At 24.8% G+C, this 18472-nt stretch overlaps 1 protein-coding gene and 1 non-coding gene across 2 annotated transcripts; both read right to left on the bottom strand.

The window, feature by feature from the left end:
• Window positions 1–439: 439 nt before the first annotated feature.
• LOC113551465 (MATH and LRR domain-containing protein PFE0570w) lies at window positions 440–16194 on the bottom strand. Its single transcript, XM_026953718.1, is given in 14 exon segments — window positions 440–1500; window positions 4366–4451; window positions 6155–6373; window positions 6435–6588; window positions 6647–6837; window positions 7313–7471; window positions 7555–7673; window positions 10004–10073; window positions 11645–12123; window positions 12932–13118; window positions 15150–15587; window positions 15860–15946; window positions 15948–16063; window positions 16178–16194. Coding segments are annotated over 13 exon segments (2313 nt in total). The 5' UTR covers window positions 16047–16063; window positions 16178–16194; the 3' UTR covers window positions 440–1475.
• Window positions 4007–4088, bottom strand: Trnal-aag. The gene has a single exon. It is a non-coding gene; the product is annotated as a tRNA-Leu (tRNA).
• Window positions 16195–18472: the final 2278 nt, after the last annotated feature.

Below are 18472 nucleotides of genomic sequence, written 5' to 3'. Positions count from 1 at the left end.
TTTATATAATCTATAATATAATAGAAATAGAACCCGATAGAATGTTCGCGAAGATCATTTTCGAAAAATTAAAAACATCCTATAAAAAATCGTAAAAATAGAAATACTACTCAATGAGGGAAAATCAGAGCCATTTTCTAAAATTATGTCTATGTGCAATATATAGTGAATGGACTATAAATGCCATCAAAAACTATTATTTTCATTCGTTTGTCACGTGTTTAATTTCTGTAACTGCTAAAAAATTTCACACAACTTTCATCCGGTTATAGTAGTATATCATAATTCATAGGTAGTATAAAAGGAAAAAAAACACAGTATAAATATTATACTTCACATTTACAATTATTTTCAAAAAAACAGTATTTAAGAAAAAATACATAGTATATGATACGTGATATACACGATCATGAAATATTAATTCAAATAACGTCAGGAATAATATGATGTCATATTGTCATATTTTGTAAACAATTAATAGTCTAATAATTGTAATATAAGGTTAGCCGTTCAACAATAGCGGTATTTATAATAATAATAATATTTCCAATACTATAACACGAGTTTTATACATTTATGTTATGGATAATTTAATAAAAATGATAGTAATATTATGACGTCGTCATGATACATGAGTAACACTTACAAATTAATAAATTTTGTGTGTACAATTTACGGAAATCTCAAACCAAACAGCTATAAGCATGATAATTTTTAATCGCACGTAATAGCAGATACATTATGTGTTCTGCAGCAAATTCGAATAATATCCTGACGGTGCCATGTGCACATAGTCAGTATATACTATATAATATATACTCACCCAAGAAAACACGATTTCGCTATACCTTACTAATCTTTTTTGTTTTTAAAACATTGCGAATGTTATTGTATTATTTTTTGTAAACATAAATCTCGAACAAACAATAGCTGTAAAAATGAGCAGACGTCGCGAATAAATTGTACACATATAAAATAAATGTTATGTACATACAATATATACGACGAAATAATAATAATAATAATATAATAAACAATAGTTAGTTTTTGACAACGGGGAGAGCATTATTATAAGCACGCGTAAATGAGTGGGTGGTACCCACTATATTCTTTTTATGTTTTAAAAAAGTACAAAACTGGTCCCATATCTTGTTTTTTTCGACATAATGTACCGCGTACGAACGTGCGGTAATAATTTATACATTTAAAAAGTGACCACAATAAGCATTTGTCTATTAAAAGACCACTGCAAGTTACGTCAGTAAAAGTTTAAAAATAAAACTACAAATAAATAAAATACAGTAATACAAATCAAAAACTTATAAAATTCTTAAAAAGTAACAAGTAGGATAAACTAAAACTAAAAAAAAAAATAAATTAAATTAAATACTTATAACAATTATGTCTAGATCATTTTATTGTTCAACTTATAGACTGTCCTGTCCGATAAAAGTTGTCTAGAAAGTGCAGAATTCTCAGCGTTTCAAATGCCATATAGTTCTGTGGAAAAACACCAAATTTGTTGATAAAAATGTTCATTAAAATATAAAAGCATTACAATAAAAAATAGTAAAAATAAGTTTATTTTTCTAAAAATGTTATGATGTTAGAAGTATTTTTTTCTTTCAAAGTTAAGGCAATTCAATAGTTGGTTTGACTAATGTGTTATACACAGAATTACTACCATCAAGACGCATCATACCATTACCGATAATATAGAAATATTAATAAGATTATGATTTAACTTTTTATACTGATATCGTCTTTTTTTTTCTAATCGTCAATCGAACTATTTAAATCGATGTCATCGTAATAAAGATAAACACTTGTTTAAGGGAAAACAGTCATTTTGTGCAGTCTATTATTTAAACTGCTTAACGCAGACACTGTACGGTCGGATAAAAATGTTCCTTTCAAAACGCAGTTACTTTGTATTATTATATACATAAAGTATTACTGGAAATATAAGTTATATACCTAAGTGGTAAGTATACACCTATAATGCCAATTAATAAAATGTAAAAATTAAATAAAAAATCAATATTACAAACGTTAAAAAATATAGTATATTAACAAGTCAAAATAATTATTTTTTTTAAATTTATTACTACTATATAATTAAAAATCATGTTAAAAAATAAATTAAAAATGTGTAAAATACTAAATTATAAATATAAATAAATAATAATATTGGAAAAAATCGTTAAAAATTATGTGATATAGCCAATATAGAGGAATTTAAAAATTCAAAATTTGTTATTTCCTTTTTTTATGCTAGTTACATTGAATGGTTTATTATTGTCACAAGCATTAGATTGGATTTTTGTCTCTTATGAATTCTTAAAGGGAGTTGCAAATCGAACAGATGTTATAACGACTTATTTATATTTTATGTATATAATAGTACAGCGGTTCCCAACCTTATTAGTTGTGCGGACCACTAATTTTGTAAAAAAATCTTCAAAGCCCACCTATATACGTAAGCAGTAAGCACATATATATATATATACACGGCAGTTATTAGAAATAAAAGAATTAAAAAATAAATTGTTTATTAAGAAAAACACTTTATTCAACTTAATCAGAAGTAAAACAATTTAATATGATTGTTGACATTGCTTATCCTCCACGAGAGTCAAAATCTGGATTAAAACAGAATAGTACTAAAAATCATTCTCAACATTCAGATTATTTCTATATTTATTGAAAAAAAAATTAAAGTAGAAAAAGCACGTCTACATAAGTAGATAAGTTGTCGAAAATACCATCAAGTTTCTCAGTGCAATTTTAACGATTGCTAGATAGTTTTTCCGAACATTCAACCAGAATGGTACTTATGGTGTAGACTCTACAATTATTATTATTGTTATTTTTGTTTTACATGTTTTTTTAAAATTAAATACCTTTAACACTATATTATTTTATGATTATAATTTATTTGCAAAAGATCCTAAAAAAGGTAAAAAAAAAAGTAGGGGTTCCACGATAAAAGTGGACATCAAAAAGGGTTCCACGACTTCCACGGATAAAAAAAGTTTAAGAAACGTTGGTGTAGACGTTTAGAGTGTAGTATAGATAATAATGATAATATATCCAAACCCCCCTGTAGTGCCTGATTATTAGGTATATAATAAAAATAGGTTAAGTTATTTAGTTAGGGTATATTTAATATTATATGGTTCACGGCCCAGTACTAGCGAAGCTGCTCGCGGCAACAATATTAAATAGTACAGTGTCCGCGTTTTGCAAGTTTTGTTATCTTAACTTTTACCCCACTGATAAAATGTCCGTGTCTTAAGCTTTTAATGTTCGAACCATACAAAGTAACCTAGAACCTTTTTAAGAGACATTAGCCATTCAAGGGATGTCAAAAAATTATGAAATTACGTATAATAATTTAATTTTCTGGAATGAATGTTGTGGTATTTTTTTCTCATGATTTGTAAAGAATTAAATACTTACAAACATTTTACGTCTTACCGAAGGTTTTAATTTCATATACCAAGATTCGCCGTATTAACCTAACTAACTATGGCATAACTGCGTTTAGTGTTTACACTGTACTGTACTACAATCATATAAACGAGGCCAATATTTTAACTTAGAGGCTAATGCGCCCAAGCACACCAGAGTCTAAAATCAACGTTTATAATTTTTTATACACATACCATCATAAAATTAATTAACTATAAGTATAATTTTTTCGATTTATTAATAATTTTAAAAATTATAATTATGATTTTTTCCAAAAAAAAATTATAAGTTCAGTACAATGTCCTCATTATTTTATATAATTAGAATAGATTACACGGAAACACTTTTATTGTACATATGTCCTATTTTAAATACTTTTAATTATTGTCAGGTCTTTGGGAAGACCGTTGTTTGATAAGTAGAGGACAGTATAAATTTCTTTTCGATTATAAAAAAAAAAAAAATAATATCCGGCCCAATTAAAACCCAAACATAATTTTATTTGATGAAAAAAAAAACCCAAAAATTTTTGTGGCAGCGGTGGGATTCGAACCCACGCCTCCGAAGAGACTGGTGCCTTAAACCAGCGCCTTAGACCGCTCGGCCACGCTACCTCCGATGCAAACTTTCGGTCTAGAGGGTTATTTAGAATCTTAAATTAATTGAGGTCTTTATAAAATATACAATAATATGAAAATAATATTTTACATAACACATAATATTAATAATAAACTATAAATATAAATAATAAATTTGTTTAGTGCTTAAAAAAAATTTGATATGTTCTAAATGCTTTATAATCAAAAATTGTTTATGATTAAATTATTTAATTTATCAATAGTGATCAAATTTGTGAACCCAGTATTCTTGAAAATTTAAATAGGTACTTACAACTCGTTGTTGATATTTTCTAATTTTTTTGAATTATTTGATTTATTTTGGAACAAGGTGACATGTAAGATTTGGCAATGTTTATTCTAAATATAAAGAATATAAATATAATATAATTGGTATTAAATAATTAGTGATTAGTTATGATAAGTATTTTTTGTCTAATATCTGGTTTTAAATGTGTACTCATAGGTGTGGGCACTTTCAAATCAAGGAACAACGAATATTTTTTTCATGCAAATATCACACAGGACCATTTAAGTATAATTTATAATCTTTATGTATAAATGTATGATAAATATTACATTTCATAATAAAACTATAATAATATATCGATCTTATTAATCTTGGGTATATTTCACTGATTTAATACCATAGCTATGTGATATACTTAGGTTTAAATTAAGGCATAAGCAGTGTAGGCATCTGCATAACTAGGAGGTATTTGTATTTAGCTCCTCTATAAGGTTTTACTTTTTAGCCTCAATTGACCTACAAATTATTTTTAACTTTGGTTTTTTAGGACTCTAGCCCCTATAACTATTAAATCCTAGTTACGCCCATGAGTGTAGGCTAGACTATAAAACCATGATTATTGATGGACCACAGGTTTAAGATAAGTATATTCACAATGTTTTTATAAATACATATTAAAAATAAAATAAATTATTCAATATAATTTATATATTAACTTTTATTGGTTTACTTACTGTTTGTTTAAATTTCCAATGAGTTAAGAATATTATTTTATTATTTACAAGTTGAATAATGAATAATGATTGGTTTTTGTATGTTTATTGAAATTTGTAAAAAGTTTATACAATTAATTAATAAATATAAATTAAATAATAAAAAATAATAAGATATGTTTAAAGCCTCCAGATACTATGGGTCTTAATCTGGACTTGTTACCGAGTGATTCTTTTTATCAAATAACGCTCATCATTTCAAAATCTATTAATGTTTTTGGAAAAAAATAATTTTTTTTAATATTTTTTATTATTTTAATTTTTTAAACATTTCCTTTTTTAAATGACAACATACAGTTATAATTTCATACTTTGAAGCAAAATATTTTTTTGGAGTATTTTGATGGATAAAAATTAAAATTTGGACAAATAGAGTTATAAGTATTTTAAGTTTATGTAATTGCGAAATGGTGACATACAAAAATACCCTGCAAAACGTTGGTCTACTACTCCACTTACTTAAACATTAAATGCTTATCTCATAAACTATCAAATTGACATATTTATATATCAAAATTCTCAAAACAATATTCTGCTTCAGAATATTAAATTAGAAATCTATATTGTTTTAAAAAAAAAAAAAAAAAAAACATTAATATATTTTAAAAAAATTGAGTGTTATTTGATAAAAGAATTAACCTGTATACTGTAAATGTGCACATACACTATTTATTTATTTATTGATCCAATGCAATTTCTAATTTATATGCCTTTTTTAAAAATCTATTTCTAACTTCAATACTCTATTGTAATATTTATACAGCATACTATAAAAATTATTTAATTTGTAGAAAATAGGTTGTTAAATAATAGGTAATAAATAAAATATTGGTATGTTTAATATTTAAATGTAGCTACACTTTTCTAATTAAAATTATTAATACCACAATCCATAATACAGGCTATTTTTATTAGCAGCTCTTTAGGCCGATTAACTATACTAAGCACAACCCATACAGCACCTGTGCGCACACCTATGCATGTACTACAACTAAATTTAATTAATATCATAATATTATAAATAAATGTATAAAAATTACCAATATAAAATAAGCATCGACCATAACCAAAACCTCCTTATTAATATTTATGATTTCTAAAAATGCTTTTGTAACTTCAGGTGAAATTGAATCAAGTTCATTATAACCAGTCAAACAACAATGGATTGCTTGACATGGTAAATTACAAAATTCACATTTTAAAAATCGTAATTCAGTCTTCGGAATATTATCAATAGTTCCATAGTCCACATGAATAACCTAATAAATATAATTCATAACATAAATATTTTGAGTGTTTATTAATTTTTTTTTTGATTACTTCAACAGTGGTTGGATTAACTTCTCTTAAAACTCTTACTCTATACCATTGTTTAAAATTTGAAAATGAAGTATAGGAAGATGCATAAAATGAACCTGGTAAAATTTGTTCCATTTTGACAAAATAGTTTTTATTTTCAGTTTCATAAAATTGTCTGGAAAAAATTAAAAGATAAACAAAATAAAATGATTACTATTGTTTTTAATATTTACTGCATTTGCATCATTAGACGATCAAGTTCTACAATCTTATAACATAATTGTAAATAAAATAAACTTGGATTATATGTTTCAACCAACAGCATTTTTTTTAATCTATCCTGATTAAAAGACAATAATGGTTGTTCTATGTTTGTAGAAATGTTTACTTCATTATTTAAACGAATGTTTGATAATAAACAATCCTGAAAATATTCAATAATTTAGTGAAAAGAAAATGTATTCAGAATATCCACAATATTCTTCTGTCTTACACAAACATAACATGATAAAATTGATTAATGTACTCAAAAAACCATACCATTAAAATAGTAAAGTTTTATTTTACTAAAATAACAGATCTGAGAACAATAGGTACATTTATAGATGAAGTATATAAGTCATTAATGAAATCCAGTTGATTTTTTTTTACTAAATGCAACAATTAAAATTATTAATTTTGTAAATAATTACAATTTTTTAAATTAAAAAAAAAAAAGCCACGCTGGAATACATTTCTAAGTGACTTTAAAACAGAAATTGTATTATAGATAAATCTATATTATATTACAATAAAATGTTACATGTGTAAGACAAAAATAACAAATGTGATTATTGTGTCCTCTGTTTAATGTATAAATTCTAAATTTTAATATTATTCAATCAGACTTGTGTATTTACATTCTTATTTTTAAAATCCATATTTTCACATAATTTAAATTCATTTTTCGGGTACAGTACATTATTACGAATTTCAATCATTTGATCCAATACCTTTAACAATTGTTTAATTGATGTAAAACCAAAATAAATTGGATCAAAAATAGTACAGTACAATTTCTGAAAATTCAACATATATATATATATATATATATTAAGAAATTACAAACTGATATAATATTGAAGTTATAAAATAAACTTACAGTATAAATTAATTTAAAATTCTCAGTATTCACACCATAACAGTATACTTTGAATATTCTTGCAATGTTTAACCTTATTACATCAGGAATACATTGGTCTTCATCCAATGTTATGTTATCTATGTTTGAAGAGTAAAATAAATTAAAATGTTAAATATTATAAATCAAATAAATAAGTTTCAAAACTATTATACATTATTTATTACTTTTTAGTTTTTTTTCTTGTACTTAGAAATAAAAAACTAAAAAACTATTTTTATAAAGCAGTGGCATATTTATGGGGGGGATCTTTCTTGAAATGAAAAACATTTAAAATAGTGTCTTCTCCCTGCTTTCTCCCAAAAAAATCCAAATATATATAATAGGGCCCCCTATGAAATGAAAACCTATACAAGGTGATTTTTTAAGCATGCTTACCCCATTTTTATGCTTAAATTATGAATATATTCAAATTTTGATTTTTACATAGTTTCAAGTTGTTAACAAACAATGTTTTTATTAAAAAATTATATTTTTAAATATTTTTTATTCTTATATTTTTTTTAAGTTTTTTACTTTTTTGAATGACAACAGAGTTTTAATTTCATATTCCAAAACAGAATATTTTTCTGAGTATTATGATACATAAAAATCGAATTTAAGGCAAGTAGTTTATGAGTTATATGTATTTAAAGTGTAGACGAGCGGAGTGGAGTGGTACAGAGTTACTCCGCAAAATGTTTGTCCACTACTCCGCTCATCTAAACTTTAAATACATATAACTCATAAACTACTTGCCTTAAATTCGATTTTTATGTATCATAATACTCAGAAAAATATTCTGTTTTGGAATATGAAATTAAAACTCTGTTGTCATTCAAAAAAGTAAAAAACTTAAAAAAAAATATAAGAATAAAAAATATAATTTTTTAATAAAAACATTGTTTGCTAACAACTTGAAACTATGTATAAATCAAAATTTGAATATATTCATAATTTAAGCATAAAAATGGGGTAAGTATGCTTAAAAAATCACCTTGTATATGTCACTGGTATAAAGAATAAAAAGTTAGAAGCTCTTTATGAGCATTTTTCACTTTTCAAAACCTGTATGTTGTCTAAGATCACACAAAAAAAATTCAGTTTTGTAATACATTATGTAAAATAAGATTAAGTTAATCTAATTAACATACCAACTAATAACCAAATAACTTTTAAGTAATTTAAATTAATTAATTTAGAAACAACCATTTAATTTTATTATTAAAACAGTAGTATAGCATGTAATCACTAATGTGAACACTAATAGCTTTAAATACTTTTAGTTTATAAAATAAAATATAACTATTGATAATTGATTAAATATTTCATTATACCAAACTATAATAGTATAAAATCTACAATATAGTTTTCTATTTGAAAAATTCAAAAAAATTCAGAGCTTATGAATGCATGGTCATTACAATCTATCGTCATCTTTGCTTTCACCCAAGGTAGAGAATAAAAAACAAAAAATATTCAGAAGTCCAAATCAGTATTCAGTTCTTACTACACAAAGACTCAAATGAAAGCACATTTCCAAACAAAACCCAAACCCGCACTCATACAATTCTTCCAAAACCACCACCAATTTATATCAATGGAATGAGTAATTTTTCCAGTTTTACCACAAACTTGATGTAAATTATTAACAACAGAATTTATCTATAAAACTATATCTTTATACCTGATCATTCATACTCATTTTTTTAAGTAATACGGATTTCTTATTAAAGATCTAATTTAGAACAATTACAGATTTCATTTTTACCAGCAATATGTTCATAAACATTTATTATAGGTGGTGATTCATAATCTCTATCCTTCTATCTCAAGTGAAGATATTATTTTTACTCTCCGACTCTCTCAGAATTGGGACATCAGGTCACCCACGTTCACCTTTGTCTCTCTTTTTTTTCGACCTAAAAAAAGTCATCAATAACTTGGACTTATAGAAATTGAATTTCTTCTATATACCAAAATAGTTGTCAAAAAATCTTATTCACTCAAGAGCCCACCTCAATGCCATTGTTGCCTGTCTTTTAGGTACACTCAGAGTTACTTTAATTTAATTTTTAACTTGGTAGGTATTCACCTTGATCTTCAATAAACAGGATGAACAGAAAAACATATACTCCATGCAATTTAAGATCATGACTGAGTAATTAATAATTTAGTATTTTTGGGTACGACCAGCTCTTGATTGGTTTTCCAAACTCCCATCCACCAACCACTATACCAAGAGACATGGTGGAAGAAATGTTTTATCTGTTCAGCTAGTCAAGTCCTATCATTCGTAGATTAAAATATTCTCAAAATCAAAATTCTAAGTTAAAATATTTATAAAGATACCTTACTTCATATTGAAACAAATTTAAAACTTAAAATAGATATTTGAGAATTTATAAAAATAAACAAAATAATTACTTACCATTATTATTTTTCTTTGGAGTAGAATGCAAAAACGAATTTAAAGTTTTAAGAGAATTTTCACCACTCATCTGAAAATATTTAAATTATTAATTTTGGTAGAATTATTGTTCATGATTACTTCAAAATAAATAATAAAATAGTAATCATAATAATATTATGTTAAAACATTATGGCAAATAAAGAATACAAAGAAATTATTAACTGAAGAAAAAAATTTTAAATTAAGGAATAAACTAACTTCTAATTTATAATTAATAAATCTATCTAACTATTCGCCTTCAATTATGGAAAATTAAAAACAATCTAAGATTAAATCAAAACTTTGTAAAATATTACATAAAGGAAATGAAATAATACATCTTCACTTGTCCCTAATCATAAAATTCATTCAGACCTAAAATTAAAAACCATTTGAAAAGAAGCAAAATTATTTTACATCTAAATTTATTCTTTTTTTAGATTCTGAACGAAGTGATAAAAATATTGATTTTACATTGATGTGTATTTTTATTAATTTTTGTGTCTGTCATCACGTTTTGGAGTAAAAATAATGCTTTGATTTTTTACTTCAGTCTCTCTTTGAAAAGGAAAATGAATCTAGTTGATACTTTGGGGATTGAAAAAATTTTCAGTAGTTTTCTAAAACGTCAGGAAAAACCATTAAAAAATAACGGAAAACGGAAATTTTTATGCATAAACAGTTTTTGACAAAATCGATTTTTCTTATTTTTCTGGAACTCAAAAACGAATCATTGTAAATACTTAAAATTATCACCAGATGTTTATATTTACGTTATTTATTTATGATTAAATTTCCAAAATATTTTAACTTTTTTTAAACTATTTGTAGACAATTGAAATTTTCGATTTTTCTAATTTTTTTTTCATGAAATGCCGATAAAAAAAATTTGGTTTTCCAAAGTCTTTAAAATTTAATACAAGGTTTATTATAACTTATAAGTAGTACTTATTGTAGTGTAAAAAAAATCAAAAATGGTTAGTCACAAATTTTTTGTTTATAAGCATTTAAACTTCATATGTTTATGAAATATATCAAAATCACGAAAATTTGCAAGGAATTTTTAAATTGAAAATTCGTAAAAATTTTGTGATTTATACCTAAAGTTAAAAACCTAATACAAAGTTATCCATAAGTTTTCCTTCAAGTAACTGTAAAAAAAAATCCTAGCATCAATATAGAAAAAATTTTATGAGCGCATGAAATTTAATTTTTTAAGAAATTGCGTAAGAAAATAATATCCATGTATTACAATTTAAATATAGGTAATAATACTCACATAACATATCTTACTAATTATCCTAGATTGACAAATCAACTCCTATCAGAATCGTTTTTGTATATAATGATACCTGTCATTACATTCAAATTTAACACATCCATTATTGTGACCAACTCTCCATCTCTACTATACCCACTTGCCTACAATTTTTTTTAAATAAATCCAAAAACTGACTTTCTTATTATTAATGTTTGAGTCAATAATTGCTAAATATTTTTAATATAAAGAAGACTATAATTTAGTTAATGACATTAAAAATATAAGTTATGTTTTTTATTAAATATAATTTTTGTTTGGCATAAACTGTTGAAATATGTTTTACAACATTTTAAACTTACAGTAATAGAACAAGATTCAGGTTTCTTTCCATTTACAAATTCTGTATCTACATATTTTTTTTTTCTATTTTCTGATAGTTTTTTCACATGTTCAATATTTTTTCTTAAATTAATTTTAGCAATATCAGAGTTTTTATCTGTATTATAAAAACCATCTCCAAGTTCTCTAATCATACTTTGATTTTTACACATATCTATATAATCAGTCAAAGATTCAATTGATCTATTTATTTTACTATTCATTCCAAAATTATTATCATTTAGATTTTTATTATGAAGTGTATCTTCTTGAAATCCATTAACTGTTAGCCGTGTATACAAATCAGACACTATATTTTGTTCATTACATTCATATTTTTTTGAATTAATCACATTTTTATCTTCACTATTAATATGATTTATAGCTGATATACTAGGCAGTGAATTATTATATGATGATTTATTAACATCAGATAGTATTAAAGGCTTAATTTGTACATCTGTAAATTAAAATTAATCAATATAATATGTGGTGTAATAATATCACATGCATTTAACATTAAAATAATGAAGAATACAAATATGATTTACATATTAAAATATACAAATTATAAGGTAAGAAGTACAGTGTGTGGCAAAATACCTTCCCTAATTCACCTATCCACCTCCATTTCTGATAGCATATCTTATTATTTTTTTTTTTTACCTCAATATAATTGATTTTTGATCCAAAACTGCTTGACAATGATAAATTTTAAACTAGTATAGAATGGCTTAGGACAGCAGCTACAAACTCTTTTATAAAAAAGATGATTTTTTATTTATTTTAAATGAAAGATTTAAATTTGATAAAAACTACTAGAATTCCTTAAAAAAAGTTCAATAATTATTTTGCTTATATTCCTAATTTTATTATGCATGTTTTTACCTATGTTCCAGTCAGATTTAGTAGTAGCTGTTGTATAACAATAATGATAAGCAATATTTTCAATAATGTTTACTTTCTTACTCATTCAAAATTATCTATATTTTATTATTCCCTTTTACAATTATATTTCTTTTTATTTGTAATTTAATTATTTTTTAATTTTCAAGAACATAATATTAATGTGTTAATTATCAATTATATCGCTTATAATGTGATAATGGTAAATGATTTTTATAAGCATTTTATTAAAATTATAGTCATATTAAATCATACTCTTGTAAAAGTATTTACTAGTTTTTTTAGGGTATTAACATTTGCATCCTACTTAAAATAAATTATGTAATAGATGTGGTATAGTATTATTTAAGGTTAATAGGTACCTGTATTGTGATGTAAACTGGCTATAGAAGTTTTAGATTGTAATGTATTTTTTAAAGAAACACTTGTATCATTTATATTTAAAAAATCTTTAACTCGATCTTTTAAATCTTGCATACAGTTTATTTTCAAAACTGAATAGTCAGGATGTTGTTTTACGATTTCTTTTAACTTATATATAGATATCAGCTGAAAAAAAACATATGTTAGCACAAAACTTGAAAAACTGAACTAAAAATAATTTCTTCTATAAATCTCAAATAGCATAACCTACCTATTAATAGTCTACAAAATGTAAAGTGCTATACTAATTTATATTAAGTTATAAACTTTAAATACCATTATCTTATCGATGAATAGGTTGTCATAAAAAAGAAAAAACATTTAAAAATTAGATTAATATTAATTGTTGTTTATCAAAATATAATTTAAGAAATTTTGTTATTTAAACTGAAAACTGAAAATATTTAATATTTATGAATTTATGATATATAGTATGTGTTATATATTAAATTTGAGCATCAAATTTTTCCCCTTCTAAAAAACAAACAGGGTGTGCAGCTCTAATATTTCTTTAGCTCAAACTCTGTATTTAAGTTAAGACACATTTAGCAGCAGACCAGTATTTATCAAGGTGAAGTAAAGTAACACCAATTAAGTAATTTCATCAAACTTAACCATCAATTTAGTAAGGTAATAGGAAAAAATTAAAAAAAAAGAAAAAAACTTTTAATAAGTCAAGATTTAAATTAAATACCATACAAAAAATAATTTTATTTTATCAATGAAAATCTAAGTAAAATATAAGTGGTTTCTTATTTCTTAGCCCTCTTCTCTAAAGGTTTTATTTCATTCATAATTTTTCTATTATTATTAATTAGTATGTTATATTTGTCAGAACTCATGGCGCTTTCATTGACAACTAATTAGAAACTACAAATCATTAAATGAATGAAAATAATCTTTATTTTTTGCATTTAAATACCTCATATACAATGATGTAGCAAGGATTTTAAAATGAGGGGGGCCAAAATATCAATAATAACAGTTCATTTTTATATTAAGTTTATACAGTTGATGAGGAGAGCCCTCCCCTTAAAAAACATCTTGTAAAGCACAATAAATAACAAAGATGAGTTGTGTGGGACTATAATAAAAATGTAAACTTTATAATTATCTTATAACGATTCAAGGACAGATAGTAAGACAAATAGATAAAATACCACATCTTTTTCTACCTGAAATTTGGAATGTAAATGAAAGTATTATAAATACTTAACATCAAGTATACAAATAACCAATGTCAATTTCTAAGTTGTTAAGTCATTAGCACTTATATTTAGAAACTCATTAAAAAATGGCAGTGGAAGTCACTTCTGATGAGATGATTATGCAGCGATTATGGCACTGTTCAAAAAAAAAAAAAATCTAAGATGTATGAAAAAAATGCAATTACATTTAAAGAAATTATGCGAGATGTATAGAGTTAATCAACGAGACCTATCTAATATTTTGCCAGCGATATTTCATATTATAAAACATTTAATTAATTTTATATATTGACAACATATTGTATTTAATTAGGTAAATAAATATTTTACTTATATGGCTATATATTGTTTTACAGTAAATGTGACCTATCTAATTTTTTATTAGCTATACATGAATTTATTTTTTCTATACATAAATGGCTTTTAACACTTTTACTTATATTTTATTTTATTTTATTATTTTTTATTTTGCTTTTTTCCTAGATTCATTTAATAGAGCGAACAAGCAAACTATGCACATTGCACAAGTTAAACACTAAGTATACTTATTAGTTTAAATAGAGTATAGCAACGGTTCCAAAAGTGTGTGCTGCAATGCTAATCGTTATGTTGGCCAAAAATATATTTATAATATTCTATTCATTATTTTATTTAAAAAATGGTCATCAGTTTTATCAGGAGCACTATGAGAAAAATTCAATTCCAAAAAGGCACCGCAAAACGAAAGTTTGGGAACTGCTGGAGTATCATATTATTTACTTTCTATAATTAGTTAAGCATTTACATATTAAAATTTGTTTATAATTATTTATTATATATTAAAATAGAAACTAAAAATTAAGCTTGTCAGTCAAAATTTTGTGTAATGAGTAGCCAAATCTTATTTAAAAAATAACTATTTTTCTATCACCTGACAGTTAACACATATTACTTTAATATAAAAAGTTACCTTTTGATTTTCAAGTATGAATCTTTCTATATCAGAACGTAATTTATCTGTCATATAACCAGTACTAGAATTTGCATCTTGATTAAAATCATTTCTATTTAAATCCAAATAACTTTTACTAGTTGAAGATGACTGATTAATTTGATTATAACTTTTAGAAGAATTATTAGATCTATGAAAGTCACTTCTAGTATTTTGAGATATGCTGCTTACATAATTGTTGGTTTTAGTTAGAATATTTTTACTATGAGAGTTGTGTCCAGAAAAAGTTTTGTTTCCATTATGACTTATTTGATGTCCATATCGTCTATTCATATTGGGTTTTGCTTTCTTTTTTCTGGTATTTGATCTTTGTTTAACAACAAGCATTCTTAAATGGTTGGTCTTATCACAAACAACAAGAGATAATGTAGTTGACTCATTTGGATTTGGAGGGACCTAAAAATTTTAAACAATGTAAATACATGGTAATATTAACATTTAAACCATGAATAAACTAATTATAGAGTACAGTAGAACCTTACTAACCTAACCAAACCCTCTATTATCAAAATGATCAGCCAATTTACCAATTTTATCAATATCTTAATTTATTATTAACGCATTACATGCATATATTTTCAATAACCAAACTAATTAATAGTCCTAATTAATTTGGATAATCAAGGTTCTACTGAAATACATTTTTTAAATAATTATTTTATTCTTACAGTTAAAACATCAGTCATACTTTGAAGCAATTCAATGACTGAACTAAAACCTAAACTTCTATAAGGTAAGTTACATCCTTCTTGTTCACTGATAATCTTTTTGGAGCTGTAAAATACTGAGTGGTTTTTGAGAACTGGTTAACAAGCTCCTTACATTAATTTTGACTTCATTTAGATCCACTGCCATGATTATTTGAAATTAATCTATTTTATAAGACATTTTATTGCAAATAAGATATTAAAATAGAATAGAAAGGGCATAATTTTAATTTATAACAAATCATTTTTTTAAGAGTATAAAATACAAACCAAGTATACCTTATTTTAAAAGTTAGACAATAGATAAAACACAACTGTTTCTTTTTTAACTCATAGGAGTTATATACACACAACATTTAACAAAGTTTTTAAGCATTTTTATATAGTAACAGAATAGAAAAAAATATAAGAATACGCCACATAAATTAGACGTTGTACTCATCTACATCTCATGTATACGTAAAAAAAATGTAAATCAAAAGTAATTCATATAATGTGCCATGAAATCTAAATTTTCTTGTATTTATCAGTTATTATGAATACCTACTTACACAATTTTTTAGTAAATTAAAAGTTGTTATTTCAACAACCACAGATTAACATTTGATTATATATTTTTTTAAGATAACTCTATAATTTGAAATTTAAAAGTGATGTATTAATATAATTCAGCATTAACTTTATAATTGCAATAATAGATTTAAATTTACTGTAGTTGTATAGGTAATTGAAATAACTGATATGTACTATTTTTTTTTTTTTTTTTGAAGAGCTGTGATAGAAACTTGAATTAGATAAATTATAGTGATGAAGTTAAAAAGATATAGAAAAGTCTGTATAATGCCTATTGGAGAGTTAATTTAATACTATAAATGGTTGAGAAGTAATTTAAGATTATTAAAAACATTCATTAAAATGTACAGTCTTTTAACTTACAGAATATTTAAATGATCCAATATATATATATATATATGTTCAGCGTTTAAAACAACAACGATTAAATCAACTTAACGCTAACTGAAAAATTAATTCTGTAACAGGCAACAGCTTCGACGATTATTGTATAATTTACAGTACACAATTCTCGTCACTTCGTCCAGTATGACAGTCTAACATATAGCGAGTAGTATCTCACAAATCAAAATACCACGTGGAAGAATGAGAATATGAGATGCAGTTATAAATCACCATGAATATAATTTATAACGTTACATGATCATAACGATAGATAAAGAAAAATATTTCATCTCAAGTCAAAACTCATGAGATCAAAGAAAAAAGTAGATTTATAACTTCAAAAACGGTTTATAGAGTTATTAAAAATATTTAAAACTGAGTAATCATTTTGTATAATAAAATGTGATAAAATTAAATGTCTCGTATTGTTAATTGTTATTAGTTCACGAACAATAACGAATAACGATGATGCTATAGGAATTGAATAAGAACACTGATCACTGTCTTCACTTGTGAGTACTGAACTACTGACGTACTTAGTAGTAAGTTGATACCATGATATTATAATTAACATTAATATAACATAAATATAATTAATTATATCATGGTTGAGACTTGACTGTTGAGAGTGGTCAGTGCCCAGTGATGAGAGTTTGAGTTGTTTGAGACAATGTGATCAACGGCGGCGGACCGCGAGCATAACCTGTATGATATGATGATTTTGGCGGTTGGACTGTGGAGCCATGGAGATTGCAATTTGGAGGTACACATTATAGTTGTGATAAGAACAGAAAAGTGTTGCACACAAGGTGAATGTGTCCCATAGAGTACTACTCTATGATATATCCACCTATATATCCACCTTGGTTGTACAATAAGTTTTTGACACGGACTAAGATATGCTAGATATCTTAGTTCGTGGTTTTTGAGGGCCCGGTCACTGATAAAAATTAACATGGTAAGATACCCAACGTCCACAGCACAGAATAATATCATGACTTCAAACTTTATATATCATGAGAATAATTATTCTGTGGACACAGTCATGGCTTAAGATAATCTTAAGCCATAGTTACAGTCCACAGATATATAAAATATATTTTTATATAGTCATATAGGTCGGTGGTTAAAGTTAAGTTATTATACTCGTTAGTTTTTCCGGGATTCCGTTGAGATAATCATTTTAATAAATATTAATATATTATTAATTTTTATATCAATTTCTAATTTGTGCATGAAGATTAGTGAATTAGCAAGAAGAGGGCTTTGGCCATTTTATGCTATTCCACTTTTTCACAGTTTACAAATTACACAATAGATGAAATTACATTGCTACTAAAATTAAGTATAATTTTTCTTATTCTGTGCTTTAACCATTAATTTTGTGATGGTTTAAGAGGACGCCATACCCGCACGTGTTGTCTCTGTCTTACTAACGAACATCATAACAAATTTTCTAGATTCTAGATAATTTTGTTGATATTATTATTTTAAAGTGAGTTATAGCTATGTAAAATATTACAACTTTAAAATGTTCACAACTCACTTTAAAATGATAATATCAATAAAAGCATACGTTATTGTCTAGATAATATTCTTACCTTTAAATTTGATAAT

Source organism: Rhopalosiphum maidis, chromosome 2, assembly GCF_003676215.2.
Source record: "Rhopalosiphum maidis isolate BTI-1 chromosome 2, ASM367621v3, whole genome shotgun sequence".
Taxonomy (NCBI): Eukaryota; Metazoa; Arthropoda; class Insecta; order Hemiptera; family Aphididae; genus Rhopalosiphum; species Rhopalosiphum maidis.
The sequence above is the reverse complement of the archived record's forward strand: the minus strand, read 5'-3'. Positions and strand labels throughout refer to the sequence as shown.